This window comes from Pundamilia nyererei, unplaced genomic scaffold (assembly GCF_000239375.1).
Source record: "Pundamilia nyererei isolate P.nyererei 1_Seehausen unplaced genomic scaffold, PunNye1.0 scaffold00124, whole genome shotgun sequence".
Taxonomy (NCBI): domain Eukaryota; kingdom Metazoa; phylum Chordata; class Actinopteri; order Cichliformes; family Cichlidae; genus Pundamilia; species Pundamilia nyererei.
The window spans coordinates 1,450,105-1,466,534 of NW_005187525.1; the positions used below are offsets into that span (position 1 = coordinate 1,450,105).

At 41.0% G+C, this 16,430-nt stretch overlaps 1 protein-coding gene across 1 annotated transcript in view; it reads left to right on the forward strand.

The window, feature by feature from the left end:
- LOC102213867 (leucine-rich repeat serine/threonine-protein kinase 1-like) overlaps positions 1-16,430 on the forward strand; it is a 33,041-nt gene that overhangs the window by 3,858 nt on the left and 12,753 nt on the right. The window contains exons 2-6 of the mRNA XM_005742894.1: positions 1,618-1,717; positions 5,695-5,885; positions 12,852-13,023; positions 14,568-14,747; positions 15,527-15,663. Of these exons, the coding sequence (XP_005742951.1) occupies positions 1,648-1,717; positions 5,695-5,885; positions 12,852-13,023; positions 14,568-14,747; positions 15,527-15,663 (750 nt within the window). The 5' untranslated portion in view covers positions 1,618-1,647. The remainder of the gene's footprint in view (positions 1-1,617; positions 1,718-5,694; positions 5,886-12,851; positions 13,024-14,567; positions 14,748-15,526; positions 15,664-16,430) is intronic.

Consider the following 16,430-nt stretch of genomic DNA (forward strand, 5'->3'; position numbering starts at 1 on the left):
AAGGATGATTTTAAGTGTGCCGTATTTTCCAAACAACACGGTAATAACGACGGCCCGCTAGCATGCGCTACCAAAAATAGTGCTTTGTTGTGTATCTGACGGACGAAAGCTAAACCAGTTCCACACCAGTGAAGCTGCAGCATTTTTACAAACCAGTTCTGGTTCATCCGTTTCATTTAATGATCCACTTTCGCGGATTCACCGACACACTTTTTCCGCCATGTGCGTATGTAAACAAAGGCACTGTTTTACCCATATTCTATCGCGATATTTCATTTTTTTATCGTTGCCCGACATTATACCGGTATTACCGTGAACGGTATGATGTGGCCCAGCCCTAGTAGTCTGTGTCCGTAGCCAGTCTTGTCATTGCCCTCGGTCAGGGCTCAGGCCTATGCAGGACAGTACTGGTGACAGGACATCTCCTTGGTAAATCCCGCACTTGGCAGAATGTGCTGTTGGCTTGAAGTTGGCCTCTAGTGTTGTTTGCGACATCACCATCCTTTTAGTGCTCTGCTCATGTAGTGAGCCATATGTCTGTTTATCTTAGGCACTATGATGCCTGATAGGACATTACATGTGGTCCTGAGGCAGGTTATTAGCTGTTAGTTAGATGAAACTGGTTCCTTCTGGGGATCCTTGGGGATCAGAATTGGAACACAGACACAGCAGCTTGGTATCCTCTCTACCTCTGTGCCCCCATCAAACACATGTGGTTATTGATGATGTGAGTCCTGGTAGGAGTAGTAGGATAATCCTACAGCACCATACTTCTTGCTCATATTTAGCCATATCATGTCAAATGTATAGGGCAACGCTACAATGTGCAAATGGATGACAGCGTGTTGACTGAAGGCAGAGAGAACCGCAAGCAACAACAATAATGATGGATTGCATTTATATAGCGCTTTTCATGGCACTCAAAGCGCTTTACAATACCACTATTCATTCACTCTCACACACTGGTGGAGGCAGCTACGGTTGTAGCCACAGCTGCCCTGACAGAAGCGAGGCTGCCATATCGCGCCATCGGCCCCTCTGGCCATCACCTGTAGGCAGAAGGGTAAAGTGTCTTGCCCAAGGACACAACGACCAGGACAGAGAGCCCGGGGATCGAACCGGCGACCTTCCGGTTACAGATGCGATTCCCAACCCCCTGAGCAACGGTCGCTCCAACAGAAGATAACTGTAGTATAAGCCTGGCAGAGCATCTCAAGGGAGTTTATACTTTAGGTAGTTATGAGGACTAAGGACTTTCATCCAAGTATTAAAAACAATCCATATTTAATGATTTTATGTATTCTGTTAAATGGGCCAATAAGATTTTTGTTAAATTGTGGCCTGCGCTTCACAATTTCTCCAAATACTAAACATTTCATGCAATGCCTTTGTTCAATACTTTGAATTCAACCTGAAAGTCTGTTCTTTGATTTTGATCTTTTAGCACACTTAGTTGTTGTTTTGTATTATTCGGGCTGCACAGCTAATTGTGCCTAATCAACTGGTAGAATGACCTTTTTTAATGAAATCAAAGAGTATGTGTTTGTTCTACATCACAGCAACCTTGTCTGTGTGCAGGCTGACAGGTATATTTAGGCCTCCTCTTTCCTTTAACAGTGGTTAACCTAACTAGTAGCTCCAAGAAGAATGTCCTACTGGTCTGTTGGTCTTCACCGGGACTCTGGAGACATTCCCAGCAACATGGAGCAAAAAAGCAGTAAGTAACCTTCCCAGCATCTTATGTGTGTCTCTCTTATGTACATGGCTGGTTTGCTTGGTTTTCTTGATGCAGTCGTGGCCTCATGAGGCAGGTTGAGAAAGAACGTTACTGCAAACTGAAATGTAGCCATGTGTGAAGTGGCAGCAGCACTTCTTTCTTTTAGAAAAAGAAGAACTGAAACTATGATGGTTTCAAAAGTGTTATTTTTTGCCATTTGTATGTGAAGTAAACTGTGCACCCTGACATCTCGCTTAACACATGTAAGCATCTTCTAGATTTTCTTCCTGCCAAATACAGCATGTTTCACTCTGCAGTGTGTGGCAAATGATAATAGATGACGTGGGATTAGGTAGGAGAACAGTGGAACATTGTAAACTGGTTTGTAGTCAGTTTGATTACTCTTTTTTTCCCCACTGTAACGAGGAACCTAATGTGTTTGTATCTTTTGACTTCCTGACTATAATACGACAGACATTCAAATTAATTTAGCGTTAAAAAAAAAAGAAGAAGAAGAAGGGAAAAAAAAGACATTTTGCTTAAACTTTATAAACTTGCATAATAATATATAGTCAAAGGAGCTTGCAAAGAAAAGCGTCTGGACTTCTTTAAGTTGCTTGAAGACTCTCCACCATTTGACCTTAGAACTGAAGCAGCTTCTCGGATGAGAGGTGAAACGTCTTCAAGCAACTTAAAGAAGTCAGACGCTTTTCTTTGCAAGCTCCTTTGACTACGATGACCTGGATGACTGAGAACCTTCACAGACATAATAATATATAAGTTAGGAACCCATCAATCTGGGCAGGTTTTCCTTATCACAAAGGAATCTCACCCAATAATGTAACACAGTCCTGCACATTACAGTTACAAAGCTTCTTCAGCTACATGTGTGCCGGGCACACAGAAAAGAAATGATTAAACAAACTTTATTAATCCCTGAGGAAGTTCATTGATCACAGTAGTGCGCTACTCCTACTCACAAAAAATAAAACATTCATCAGCCAGAGCCTGATCTTCAACAGGTAACACAAGCAGTGAGGAGCAGCCAGGGTTAAAGCCTATTTCTACTTGTTCATGGTTCTGAAGTAGAATCACTGTGGCGGTCGCTTTAAAGTATCTTTGGGCTGATATGCATGCTTGCTTTGTGTTTTACAGGTTCTGTGTTCATATGTGTGTAAAAAAACAAACAAAAAAACTGAAGGAAAGATTGCATATCTGTCCTTACTAGGATAGAGATTTGTGTTGATGTGTGCAACTGTAACAAAAGGTTTGTTTTATAGGCTGGTAAATATGTGACAATGCGTTTTAGTTGATTTTTCAGAGTAACGAGAGAGTGGTGTAACAAATTACTTTCGCCAGCAAGTAATTGAGTAATAGACTGCATGAAGAAAAGTCAGAAAACATGTGTAATAATTTACTTTTGTGGAGTAACACTGCTGTTCAGGTGGCTAATTTCCAGAATTTTGGCAATGGCTCTAAATTGTTCTGTCTTATATGGTAGCATTTTTAGTGAAGTACATCACACCTTCATTACAGCCCAGTTTCCCAGTTGCACTAAAAATCCTCCACCCAATAACACTCCCTGGTTGATGCCCCCGCCCACTGGTGCATTGGTGGTTCTGTGTCTGGGTGCCCGGGTGTGTATTGGCTCCCTCCCAGCAGCTGTTTGCTGGGGCCTGGGTGACCCCTCCTGGGGCTCTCAGCTCTTCTCTTGGTGGGTGGTGCGATTGCCTCTGCAGTCATCCTCTTTGGGCTCTTGTGCTCTGGGAACTTGTCTTGATTATGGAAGCTATCGTCCAAAACAGCTTTTTGACTATAAATTTTTCCCCTCAGCTGTAGATGCAGATGGTTTATTGTCATCAACCCACGGAGCAAGCGGGTGGTATAGATGTCTGAGTTTGTGAATGCGATTACCAGAGTACAAGGAAACAGTAAATTGACACCATAGGTGAATCTAATTAAAAAGATCTTGGATGAGCTCGAATCTAAGTGACCTCGACCTCATGGTCAGAGGTCAAGTTTTCTGAAAATCTTGTGAATTGAATAATTTGATAACACAGCGACATGGGACTTTGAAATCTAATAGGGGGCAGCTCTGATGGTTGCCATTTTTCTTCTTCTTTTTTACAGCTTAGAAACTGTAATCATAACTTGTAGTTGCTGTTCGGTGGGCACTTTAACATGGTGATCTGACTTGTTTTTGGATCCAGCCTCAGGCGACTATACCTTGAACTGTGGATTTTGGCACTTCTATGCAAGCTTAATTTTTTTGGCCCAAATGTCGTCAAGTAGAGAACCGTGAAATGCTACGGGCTCATTAAAGTTATAAATAAAATTCTCTTTTTCACTTTTAAGTTTTGTTTTCATTTCCAGTTTTTGGCTACATTAAGACAAGCAGAACAATATTGTCATCCCTTATGTACCAGGTTTGTTAGAGAAACTCATGAGTCTTTTCCAAGAACAACATCCCAGTGTACTTCAGACTCAGCCACACACTGAGATAGAAATTGGTTCATCCGAAAGAAAAACACTCCCAAAAACAAACGTAACAACAAGTGTATGCTGTACAGTGCAGCGAGGAATGCTCAGACCAAACAGCCACTTCATAAACACATGGCACAACACACAACGCCTAATGCCACTCACATCTTGGGTCATTTGATCAGTAAGTCAGATGATAGGCTGGGGCAAGGTCTCACAATGGGTTCACCTGAAACCTTGGGTGATTGTGACCCACACCCGTTTTCACACTTTGGCTCGTGTGATTAGGCAGAGGATCAATTGGGGGTCCAGGACCCTCTTAGGATCACTACTAAAAAGCCTTAAATTTGGGAGTCTCCACCATTTGGTCTTAGAACTGAAGAAGCTTCTGGGATGAGAGATGAAACGCCTTCAAGAAACTTAAAGAAGTCCAGAAACTTTTCTTTCCAAGCTCCTTAGGCTAATTCACTGTACAAATTTGTCAATCTTTGTTTACACTTGTAGATCATATAATATGCATTTGTAATGGTTTTGAGGGGTATTTCTCTATGGATGCATCAGAGACCAACTCGCGGTTTGTATCTTGGCCAATGATACTTGGCATGCAAATGTGCAAGTGGAAAAAAGTAGTAATAAATATTTTTTAAAAATACACATTGAAGGACACATCCTGGTCAAAACCAATTCAAAGATTCCTGACAGTGTTCGTGGAGGCCAAGTTTATGCCACCCAGAGTAAGTATCTGGTTGGATACCATAATTGTACGTTTTTTAGGCCGAGTACAATAATCAGTTTTTTCTGAATTTAGAAGCAGAACATTGTCTTATAAGGTGTGAAAAGCATGCGGGTCATTATTAGCAGAAGCTTCAGGTGAAACCATTGCCTCAGCCTGTCATGTGACCCATTGAGATCAACTGACGCAAGATGTGAGTGGATGTTAAGGTGCCTGGAAATACCTCGAACTGTCCACCATTTGGTCTTAAAACAGAAGAAGCTTTTCAATGTCTTCAAGAAACTTAAAGAACAAGAAGCCTGGTTGCTTTTCTTCCCAAGCTCCTTGGGTTACCACGACCTGGATGAGAACCTGCACAGGCATTTGAGTTCCCTGTGCAACTCCAGAATTAACAGCATGCATTTCTTTTTTCTTTAAATAATAAAAACCTGAGTGGAATCTTGAATGTTGACATTGATACGAGAATATTAGTGTTTGGGTTTTTTCCCCATTTTTAAATAGTAATGTTTTTTTAATGATGTATAGAAGTACAGTAAAAAGTGCTTCTTAACATCTGCCATCAGAGACAATCTTTGTTGTGCTTTAGCTCATACCATGAGCGTACTCTTTAAATAAGATGACCCAGTTCTGGGTGCATGCTAATAACAGGGTTACAGTAATACAGTGTTTAACCGGCCACAGGCCTCTGTAAAGTCCAGATCCTAGTTACAAATGCACTTTATTTTTTCTCTTTTCATTTTTTGACTGTCCTGTTTCCTGACAGGCCCTGGGGAGGATATGGGAGCAAAGGTGTCATTGGTGGAGGATACTGGGCCCTGTTCTACACTGCTAACTCACCCCACTTTTAAAAACATCCAGGCAGCATATGAAGATGGAGAGGAGGACGTTGCCAGGGAGCTGATTCAACAAGCATGCTGTGTGGTGTGTAGTGCTGGGACACCGCGCATTGATGGGGTAAGTATCATTACACCGCTGTGTAGGCTATAAATATAAAATCTCTTATGCAAGTTTGGATCTAGTGTTACAGTGGTACGCTGGTAAGTATGTGCCTAAATTACAAATAAATATAATTTATAATAAATAATTTATGAATGCAATTATAAATTAAAATTGACTGTTATTGTTATAAAGTACTGAAAATTCTTTATAGAGTAAAAAAAAATCAAATACGAGTATTTGTATATACACATTAGGGACTGATAAGAATTTAGCCATTCCACTTTGAGCGTCACCACCAATGACTGTTTTCTGCAGTCATTGGTCACCACCATCTCTAAGCAGTATATTAAAGACATTCACACAAATTAATTACATGCTGAGTCAAGTAGTGAATGGCTTCCACTTTGCTCAGGGTCGCTTCTCTGCCTTTTGTGGACGTGGTTCAGTTAGCTTCATTAGGCGGTTGCGTCCATTACACATTGGAGCGTTAAGTGTTGAGACCCTTTGCTACAATCCATATCCAAGGCCATAGTTATTCAGTATTCAACTGCTACAACAGCAGTTTTCAGCTCGTGACTCTGTTTCTCTCTGGAAATGGGCAGGCAGTAAAACAACTACTAGCCCAGGAACTCCTCCTAATTCCTGGGAACTATCATATCCCAGCAGTGGGATATCAAAGCAGAGAATGTGCTTCCTGCACCAGCTGGCAAAAATAAACAAAAACTGCCAAAGTCATTAATGGTGCAGTTTTACTTCTCCATCAGTGAATCTATCCTCCTCTGTCACCATCTGGCATGCTGTTGCCTCTACCAAGGACAAAGGCAGACAGTAGCATGTCATCTGCTCTGCTGAGAAGGTGATTGGATGCAACCTGCCTTGCCTACAAGATCTGTACACCACCAACACACTAAGAAGTGCAAGGAGGATTGCTGCCGACCCCTCACACCCTGGTCATGAACTGTTTGTGACACTCCCCTCTGCTGGAAAGCTGCCCATCAGAAGCAACACCTCACAGCATGACAGTAGTTTCTTTCCCCACGCTGTGGGCCTACTTAACAATGCACCCTCACCCTGATCACTACTTCATTAAAGTAACACACACTACTTCATTTGCCACACCCACATACCTCTGGGTAACACACCTGCCTTGGGGGCAGGTGTGTTACCTAAGGAGCTTGGAAAGAAAAGCAACTGACTTTCTTTAATTCTTTAAGCGAAGTGAAACATCTTCAAGAAATGTATAGAAGTCCCGTCACTTTTTTCCAAGCTTCTTGGATCACCATGGCCTGGATGACTGAGAAGCGTTAAAGGTATATTGTAATGAAATTTCCAGATGAATTTTTGAAGTCTTGTGTTTGGTCTTTAATGGATTTTTTTCTTATTTCTTGGGGATATTGCTTTCATTGTGACTGGCGACAGCAATAATTTTGAGTTGGTTTAGGTAATGAATGAAATGCACTATATGGACAGAAGCACAAGGCCACCTGCACTTCTATAGAAGCTGCTTAGACATGGAAATGCATGCCATAAGGCTTCCTTAGAGTTTTTGTACTGATGTTCGTGTTTGTAACTCTGTAGTCATCGAGTCAGCTGAGCGCTAATGATTTTTATCCATTATAAGCCTCGGTGCTGGTTAATCCCACTCTACAACTTTGTTGGTTGCCAGTTCGTGGCTTAGTTGCTGTAGTACCTGCACACTTCTACTTTGCAGTAATACCCCTTGCAATTGATTGCGGACTATCTAGGAGAAATTTCATGAACTGACTAGTTGCAGCAGTAGCATCCTATAACAATACCACCCTTAAATTTACTGAACTCTCTACAGGGACCCACTTTTTCGCATATGTTTACAAAGGCGGAGTGCATGGCTAGGGCAAAGAAGTTTGGAAATACGTGGGGGAGGGCCAGACACATTCTGTCAGAGCAAATGTAACAGTTTCCAGTTTCATTTGGCGTCTATGGTACTTATAATGGAATATCTACAAAACTCATAATTATAATTATATGTCTCACCTGTACTACAAGTGACAAATAACGAGACATGTCAGTCAGAGACTGCTAACAATGGTGGTTGTTGTTCTCTGTTCCAGCAACGACAGGAACAGGTGAAACAGGAAATATACTTGCCATTGCACTAAGACAGAGATTCATAACTGGAGAGAGGTTTCACAATTTTATTTTATTATAACGTTATGACGTGGTTATGTTGTGAAACTCTGTGCAAGTATAGCAGGGTATCTGGAGGCGGAAAAAATAAAAACGCACAGTCGCCAAGCTTGAAAAACCAAAAATCTATTTATAGGTGTGAATGGATGGAGATGCACATCAATTTATATTTCAAAATGATATCTGGTCTATTTACTAAGAGGACGACTGTCATCAAGGCAGCAACCTGTTTTACTCATGGTGTGTCACAGTGTCACTAAGACGAAGGTGAATCCAACACAATCTAAGCAACTAAGGTGTAATCATAATAAAATTAAAGGACTTGGCATAAGATATTGACACAACACACCTAAAAGTTAAGCTATTATGCACAGGTTACTTATTACACCCAGTAACAAGCCCACTGGGGGGTGTTATAATATAACTGCAAATGGATAAACATCAGTTTCACAAAAATCTGTGCTATCCTGCTATCTCTCACCATCTGCTATAGAGAAATATTATGTTTGAGTAAACAAAACCCCAATTGATATCAATTTATGTGTTTAGAAAACATTTGTTAAGTTTTAATGTGCTTGTTTGTGTCTGATTGAGACCCCCTGTCTGATTCTAGTTGACTATGCTCCACCTGTGAGGCATGTGAATGAGTCTTATTGGGTTTAAATATAAAGCTCATTGAGTACAGAATGCTGATTTTGGTTCCATTAGTTGGATATGTTCTTTAGGACTAAGGACCTCAGCTCTTTTATTCTTTATCCAAGCCTGTCTAATGTTTTTCATGGAATTTTTCCACGTGCCATCTTTAGGCTGGATGCATTTTGAGGATTTGCTAATTATTACATTAAGGACTTTCCATTCAGTTCAGTTGTATTTATACTAGAGATGGCACGATACCACTTTTTTATGTCCGATACCGATATCATAAATTTGGATATCTGCCGATACCGATATGAATCCGATATAGTGTTTTTTAATCAACAAAACTGTTTTTTAAATATCTTGCTGCATTTTGTATAAGTTCATACTCAAGTTTAAAACAACAACTACACTAAAGCTATTCTGTTATACCTGTATGCAAAAAAAATATTTCATAGTTCAGCAATACTGATCAATCTAATAAACTTAAACCTGCACCATCCTCCCTATTCTGGTATTTTAAAGAGTACTTAGCATAAATATTAAGCAACCTAACTAATAGGGTTCCAACTCCCAGCAACAACAAAAATAAATAAATAAAAAATAGGGAATCACCCCTCACGCTCCACCTCATGATGCTTAATCGACGTAATCAACCTTAATTTGATGCAGCGTGAAAAAAAATGCACAGAAATCAATTATTTTTCAAGAAATATTAAATAGATTCAACATCTTTCTTCAACAAAATTGCAGACTGCACAGATGGTACCTTCCCAAAGGAAAAAGTGCTATAGCTTACTAGGGTATATATATTAGACTTAATAGTTACTATATACAATAATGGACTTCTATTCATTTTGCATCAGATTAAAACTTTGGGTGTCAGATAATTATTTATTAAAAGCTCGACATTTTAAATGAGAATAAGAAAGAAAAGTATGTCTTTGTGCCCCCTTTTCCCTGTTCATGCCCTATCGGCCCCCCTGGCTAAACTTTGCTAGATCCGCCCCTGCACAGTTACCAGCGTCAGCTACGTAGAAAAAGATCCTGGAGTAGAAAGTAATAATAAATAAATTCTAACAGCAGCTGATCAAGCTTAAACGTGCTGCTGTTGTTCAGCCGCTGGTTTCCTCTTTCTGGTGCAAAGTGGGCCAAAAGCAAACTAGAGACAGGGACTCATGACAGAAAAGCCGATCAGCTGATCGTTAAGCAGTTTCATGATTGAAGTAGCAGCAGGAGAGGCAGTCGCTCCATATATCGCTTGTTAAGCTTAACGCAGGAATGCTTTACATTCAGAGATGGACTTACACACTTGCTTTACTTCTCTCGGGATAACTTTGTCGGAGATGAAATGCCGGGTTGCTAGCGAAGCTCCAAATGCTATCCAGACCACCACAGGTCCCGCATGCCACAGCCGCTCTATCACGTGATGCATACTGCTCCGACGTGCTAACGTTCTGAGGTGAGTTACGGCGTGTTGCAAGTTTTGTGAGGTGCTTTCGTGATATTTAATGGATCGGATTACATTTTTTATTTTTCTCCGATATCCGATCCAGTAATTTAGGTCAGTATCGGACCGATACCGATACGTAATATCGGATCGGTCCATCTCTAATTTATACAGCGCCAAATCACAACAACAGTCTCCTCAAGGCGCTTTAAGGTCGACCCTACAATAATACATTCAGAGAAAAAAACCCAACAATCATATGACCCCTATGAGCAGCACTTTGGCAACAGTGGGAAGGAAAAACTCCCTTTTAACAGGAAGAAACCTCCAACAGAACCAGGCTCAGGGAGGGGCGGGGCCATCTGCCGCAGCCGGTTGGGGTGAGAGAAACCCCACTTAACTTTCCAAACATGCACTATATTATCAGAAACGTATGCTTATCTGCTTTCACACACATGAACTTGAGTGACATCCCATTCTCATTCCTTGCATAAGGTTTAATATGATGTCAGCCCACTCTTTATTGTTCTCCTGGCAACCGCCAAACCCATATACATCCAATTGCTTGCAGACCGAAAAATATGATTACCTCTAGAGAGTACTTTTCCACTGCTCTAGAGTCCAGTGGGGGAGTGTTTTACATCACTGCATCTGATGCTTTGCGTTGCACTGGGTGATGTAAGCCTTAGATCCAGGTGCTCGTCTATGGAAGCCCATTCCATGAAGTTCTTTATGCACTGTTGTTGACCTTATCTGAAGGCCACATGAAGATTGGAAGTCTGTAGCGATTGACTCTGCAGAAGTTTGGCGACCTCGGTGGACAATGTAAGTTGGCATCTGCTTATCCCGCAGATATATGGTAATTATGATTCAGTAAAAGGACTAGATGTTACAATCCCTGATAATGCATTGCTTTAAATGGAGAGAATCTTGAAGGATGGCTGTTATGAGGAAAGGCAGCCATGAATTATAATTACGTAGTAAACAAAAAGTGTGATGTAACTCCAAACATGTTTTATATTTTAGATTCTTCAAAATAGCCACCCTTTGCTCTTCGCATTCTCTCCATGAGCTTCGTGAGGTTATCACCTGAGGTTTTTTTCTGACAGTCTTGAAAGAGTTCCCAGAGATGCTGAGCACTTGTTGGCCCTTTTGCCTTCACTCTGCGGTTCACCTCAAACAATCTTGATTGGGTTTAGGTCTGCTGACTGTGGAGGCCAGGCCGTCTGGTGCAGCACTCATCACTCTCCTTCTTGGTCAAACAGCCCTGGAGGTGTGTTTGGGGTCATTTATGCTGTTGAAAAATAAATGATGGTCCAACTAAATGCAAACCAGATCCCCAACAGTGTCACCAGCAAAGCACCATCACACCACCTCCTCCATGCTTCACGATGGGACCTGTGTATGTACCATGCAGCTTTTCTGCTTCCCACAAAGACACAGCAGGTGGAATCAGAGATCCCAAATTTGGACTCATCAGACCAAAGCACAGATTTCCACTGGTCTAAAGTCCATTCCTTGTGTTTCTTGGCCCAAACAAATCTCTTCTGCTTGTTGCTTTTCCTTAGTTGAAGTTTCTTAGCAGCTATGTGACCATAAAGGCCTGATTCACACAGTCTCCTCTGAACAGTTGATGTAGAGATGTGTCTGCTACTGTGTGGCATTTATCTGGGCTCTAATCTGAGGTGCAGTTAACTTGTGGTTTCTAAGGCTGATGCCTCAGCATTGATCCTCAGCAGCAGTGGTGAGTCTTTGATGAATCTATTTGAAGTTATTTATCAACTTTTTCTTTGCTACATAATTCCATATTTTTTATGTCTTCAGTTTGTATCTACAATGTGTAAAGTAGTAAAAAGAGAAAAACCACTGAATGTCCAACCTTCTGTGTGGTAGTGTTTGAGTCTGTATATCTACTTTTGACCTTGTGTGGCTTATAGAAATGAAATTCTAACTTGTATATACAATTCTTTTTTTCATTTGTTTTCTTTTTGTCTTTTGTTTTTGAACGTTATAAAAGATGTATGGTGTGCAATCATTCCATCTGACACCAAGGTTATCTGTTCAGTTAGCAGTGTTGGGCAAGTTACTTTGAAAAAGTAACTAATTATAGTTACTAGTTACTTCTTAGAAAAAGTAGTAGTAGTTTCCTCTACAAATCATACGCACAAGTTTTGCAAACAACAAAGTTATTTGCAGCCATTTAGCTTTTTTATAACCATTTCAAACTGTTTACATAACAATCAGGTGTTCTACATTCAAATTATTTGTGCCACTATAAGGGAGAACATCACAGCCTGATACTGCAGACAGCAGTCTCTCTCTCTCTCTCTCTCTCTCTCTCTCTCTCTCTCTCTCTCTCTCTCTCTCTCTCTCTCTCTCTCTCTCTCTCTCTCTCCTCCCCCCAAAAATGTTTGTGTTCCCTAATTCATCTTGTCCTTTTAACAAGCGTTGCATTTTACTGGAATGTTTTAGCAATCTTTAGAGATTTTTATCCCGGTTTGATAACAGCTATGTAGTCAGCACTCACACTGATAATTATCTGTGAAAGAAAAGTCATGTGATCCATGAAACCCCTGTCCGTGTTGCCCTAACACTTGAACACACAGGGAACTCTGGGTTAACTTGGCAAGTTCCTTCATGTGTCTGTTTATCCTGATCTCCTATGTTAGCGTAAGTGAATATATAAGTGAAGATATCCTTTTTTTCCTCATTTTTGTTTTAATTTACAGGTACGTCTCCTGTGTGTGGCCACTCAGTATGGTGATCGACAGAGTGTGTGTTACCTCCTCAAAGAGGCTTGCATCCCAGTGCCTCTGGAGCCATCTAACAGCAACCCTGCTGTTTTGGCAGCGCACTATGGCCACACCGACTTGGTCAAGGAGCTACTGGACCATGTTCCCGGTAGGAGTACAGCATACAGTCCAACTTTCATCCTATGTGGATATATAGATTCCCTATGTATTATTTTGGTATTAATTATTCATTATAAAATGAATGACCACCAACAGCGAAATGTTGGCCACTTGGTCCTTAACAGGACCATGGCAAGTGCATGGACAACCTTTCAGATTTACACATCACAGCAAACAGTACGGTTACAGAGTTCTTACCACGTACAAACAACTTGTAGGTCAAAGTAGCTATACATGTAAAAGAAGCCTGACCCCGCCATAAACCTGCTCCCCCAGCAAGTAACTCAAGATTATCTTCAGCAGATTAATGGACTAATAATAGATTACCTTATGAGTAAAAGAAAAATGGGGAGTTGCAAGCTGCAGCATTGATTGGACAAGTTCAGTTTGTAGCCAGAGATTGAATTGAACGATGTGCTCAAAAGCCGTAGCATTAAAAAAAAAAGATGAATACCAGAGTGTTAGTGAGAAGAGGTGTTTTTCTTAAAGTTGAATACCAGGTTGGCTAAAATGGCTGTTTCCACCAAGGCAAAGACAGGTGAGCTCCCTGGAAGCCTGCCTCAGGTATGCTGTTATCAACACCTGACCAGGTGTGGCCAATTAGCACCAGCTGAAAACATGGAGGAGATTAGGGGCTGCAGAGGGACGTAACAAACAAATTAAGGACCGAGAGGACTTTTGGTGTTAATCAGGCCAAGAAACATAGAAAAGCAAATCATCAGCTTACAAACATTCTCCGCTCGAAGCCATTCCTCACCACACCCGCAGATTTGAGGATTACATCGGAGCACAATAGCTAAAGTTTCATTAGCGATTGCAGGAGATAAAAGTCTCAGTGATTGTTAGTGGATCTAACTGATGCAAGTGATGAAGAATAAAGTAGGCTCATCCAGGCTATGAATTTCTTTTCGAGGCTGAATTTCTCTCGAGCACGGAAAAGATGGTCCTACTCTATCGAACGTGTTTTCAGCATCTAATGAGACGTGAAACTTTACCTTTGAGGACGTTTGTGGGAAAAAATGTCATTTTCTTTTTAATTGTTTCAATTTCTTTGATTAGATTGAAATGGATGAAGGAAGAATTGTTTATGTTTTTAAGTTCAGTTCAGTTTAGCTTCATTCATATAAACAGTCGCCTCAAGGCACTTTATATTGTAACCCTGCAGTAATGCTGAGAAATCTGAACACTGCAAAAAGCACTTGGTCACATTCATAAGTAACTATTTAATTCAAGGTTTTTGTGAAGAAAGCGCCATCTTTCAGCGACACTGTGTTTGTAGTGGAAAGAAGAGAAGGGCGGGGACTGTAAACCTGATAAAGTAACTGGTGGGACCATGGTGGGGTTATTAAGGTTGTCTTGAACAGAAAAGGCAACAGTAGAGCATCTGCATTCACCATGGCACATGATTTAGCAGTACAAACCTGTTTAAACTGGGACCATATTTATTATTTTTGATTTCATCAACTTTTCAAAAACAAATAAGTAACAAATCACTGGCAAACAATCCTGTTCTGACTACTCCGCTCTTGGTAGGTCCATGCCTGAGGAAAGATTTGCTCAACTCGATGCTGGCCACATCTTGCAAGGAGGGTCACCTCGATGTGGTTCGTCTGCTGGTCCAGAGCTATGATGCTGACGCCAAGGACTGTGCAATCCATAGCGATGAATTTGCTGTCATCACTGGCCTGCCACTGTATGCTGCTTCACAAGCAAGTAAGGATATACTCACACAAGAGTCTAGAAAGCAATAGAACAAATCACAAATTCAAAATAGAAGAAAATGTTTTCATCCTGGTAAATGATGATAGTGACAATTTTATTTATATAGCACGAGGTCACAAGGTCCTGACTCGATTCGATTTGAATCGAGGAAATTTTGCCTCAGACAGTCAGAAACATTTTACAATTTTGCATAATTTTAAAAAGTTTAAATTTGTTCAGTATTGAACAGCAGAAATGAGGCTTTCTTGTCGGAAGTAACTAAAAAAAAGTAACAAACAAAAAAACCAGCGGCCGACACCGTAGACTGCTGGGTAACAAGTAGGGGTGGGTTCTCAATTAGAGAGAGAGAGAGAGAGAGAGCTCTACATGAAGTGTGATTTTTATCGTGGTGGAAGTAAGAGGAAAATCGTGACGATGTTTATGTGAAGCGTTGTTTGGATCGTCTGTGGCTGCTGGTTCAGTCGGTGTTGTTTGGAGAGAGATCAAACCTGTAGCTTCAGAATCAGCGCAAAAAGGACGTAAACACAAAGCGCCAACAATCAAAGTACTTCAGAGTCAAATGTGGAGCCGAGTGCCCAACAGGTGTCCCACACACCAGCTAATCTGCAACAGATCAAGCCTGAAGTAATGCTGTAAAGAAGAGCAGGCTAGACTTCCTCCACAGTGATGTGAGGGTTCAATTTAGAAAGCTGGGTGTGCTTAGTTTTTCTAAGGACTATGTGTTTGGACAACATGTCCATATGAAGTAAAGACTGTGTTTTGTTTTGTAGATAATGAGGAGATCGCTCTCTTCCTGCTGCAAAACGGAGCAGAGTTCTCTTCATACACCCTTATGGACCATCCAGCCTTCAGCAAACGTATTCTCAGACTGAAACTGCAGGAAACATACGAGGCAGAAGGAGACAAGGTCCGTGCTGCTTATCCAGTGAATGCATGGCTGTTAAAGGAGATTACTGTTGTTGATCACATTTTTATTTCTTTTTTCTTATCTCCATGTTTGGTCTTCATGTCCTGTCAGATATCTACTCAGGATCTCTGCAGGACTTACTTATAGCACGGAGAGTTTATACAGTAAAAAAGTAAATGTTATTAACCTGTTTCCACCAAAACTGCCAGCCTTATATGGGTGACCACAACTGTCAAAACATAATTAAAGCCCTAATAAATTAGGGGCTGCAGAGGGACGTAACACCTCCTCCCTCAAAAGTACTCTAGGACCCCTACATTTATTAAAAGCCCCTCTGAAGCCTTCAGGTCCTTGATCCACAAACCTGAAATAAAAGTAAAAGCTAACAGAAGCACAGTGTTCACATCTTTAAGCATGGATGCCCCTGCATGAGGATTTAAAGTCGCCACACTGAACACACAAAAAGTAACATGTGACCAACACAAAGGAGCACAACAGTCAAACCCAAAATGATTACCTGACCTGCTACAACACAAAAACAAACGTAGCAACAAATAATCACAATCAAGTGATCTGTTGACTCCACCACACAAATAATCACATACAAGTGGCGCTATACCACAACAAGTTACTTTAATGCAGTGGTTCCCAAACTTTCTTTGCTGGGCCCCTCCTTGTTTTACAAGAAAAATTATGCGCCCCCTTCTCGCGCGTGCACAAACACATCCTCCAACCACACGCGCACAAACACACCCTCCAACCACACG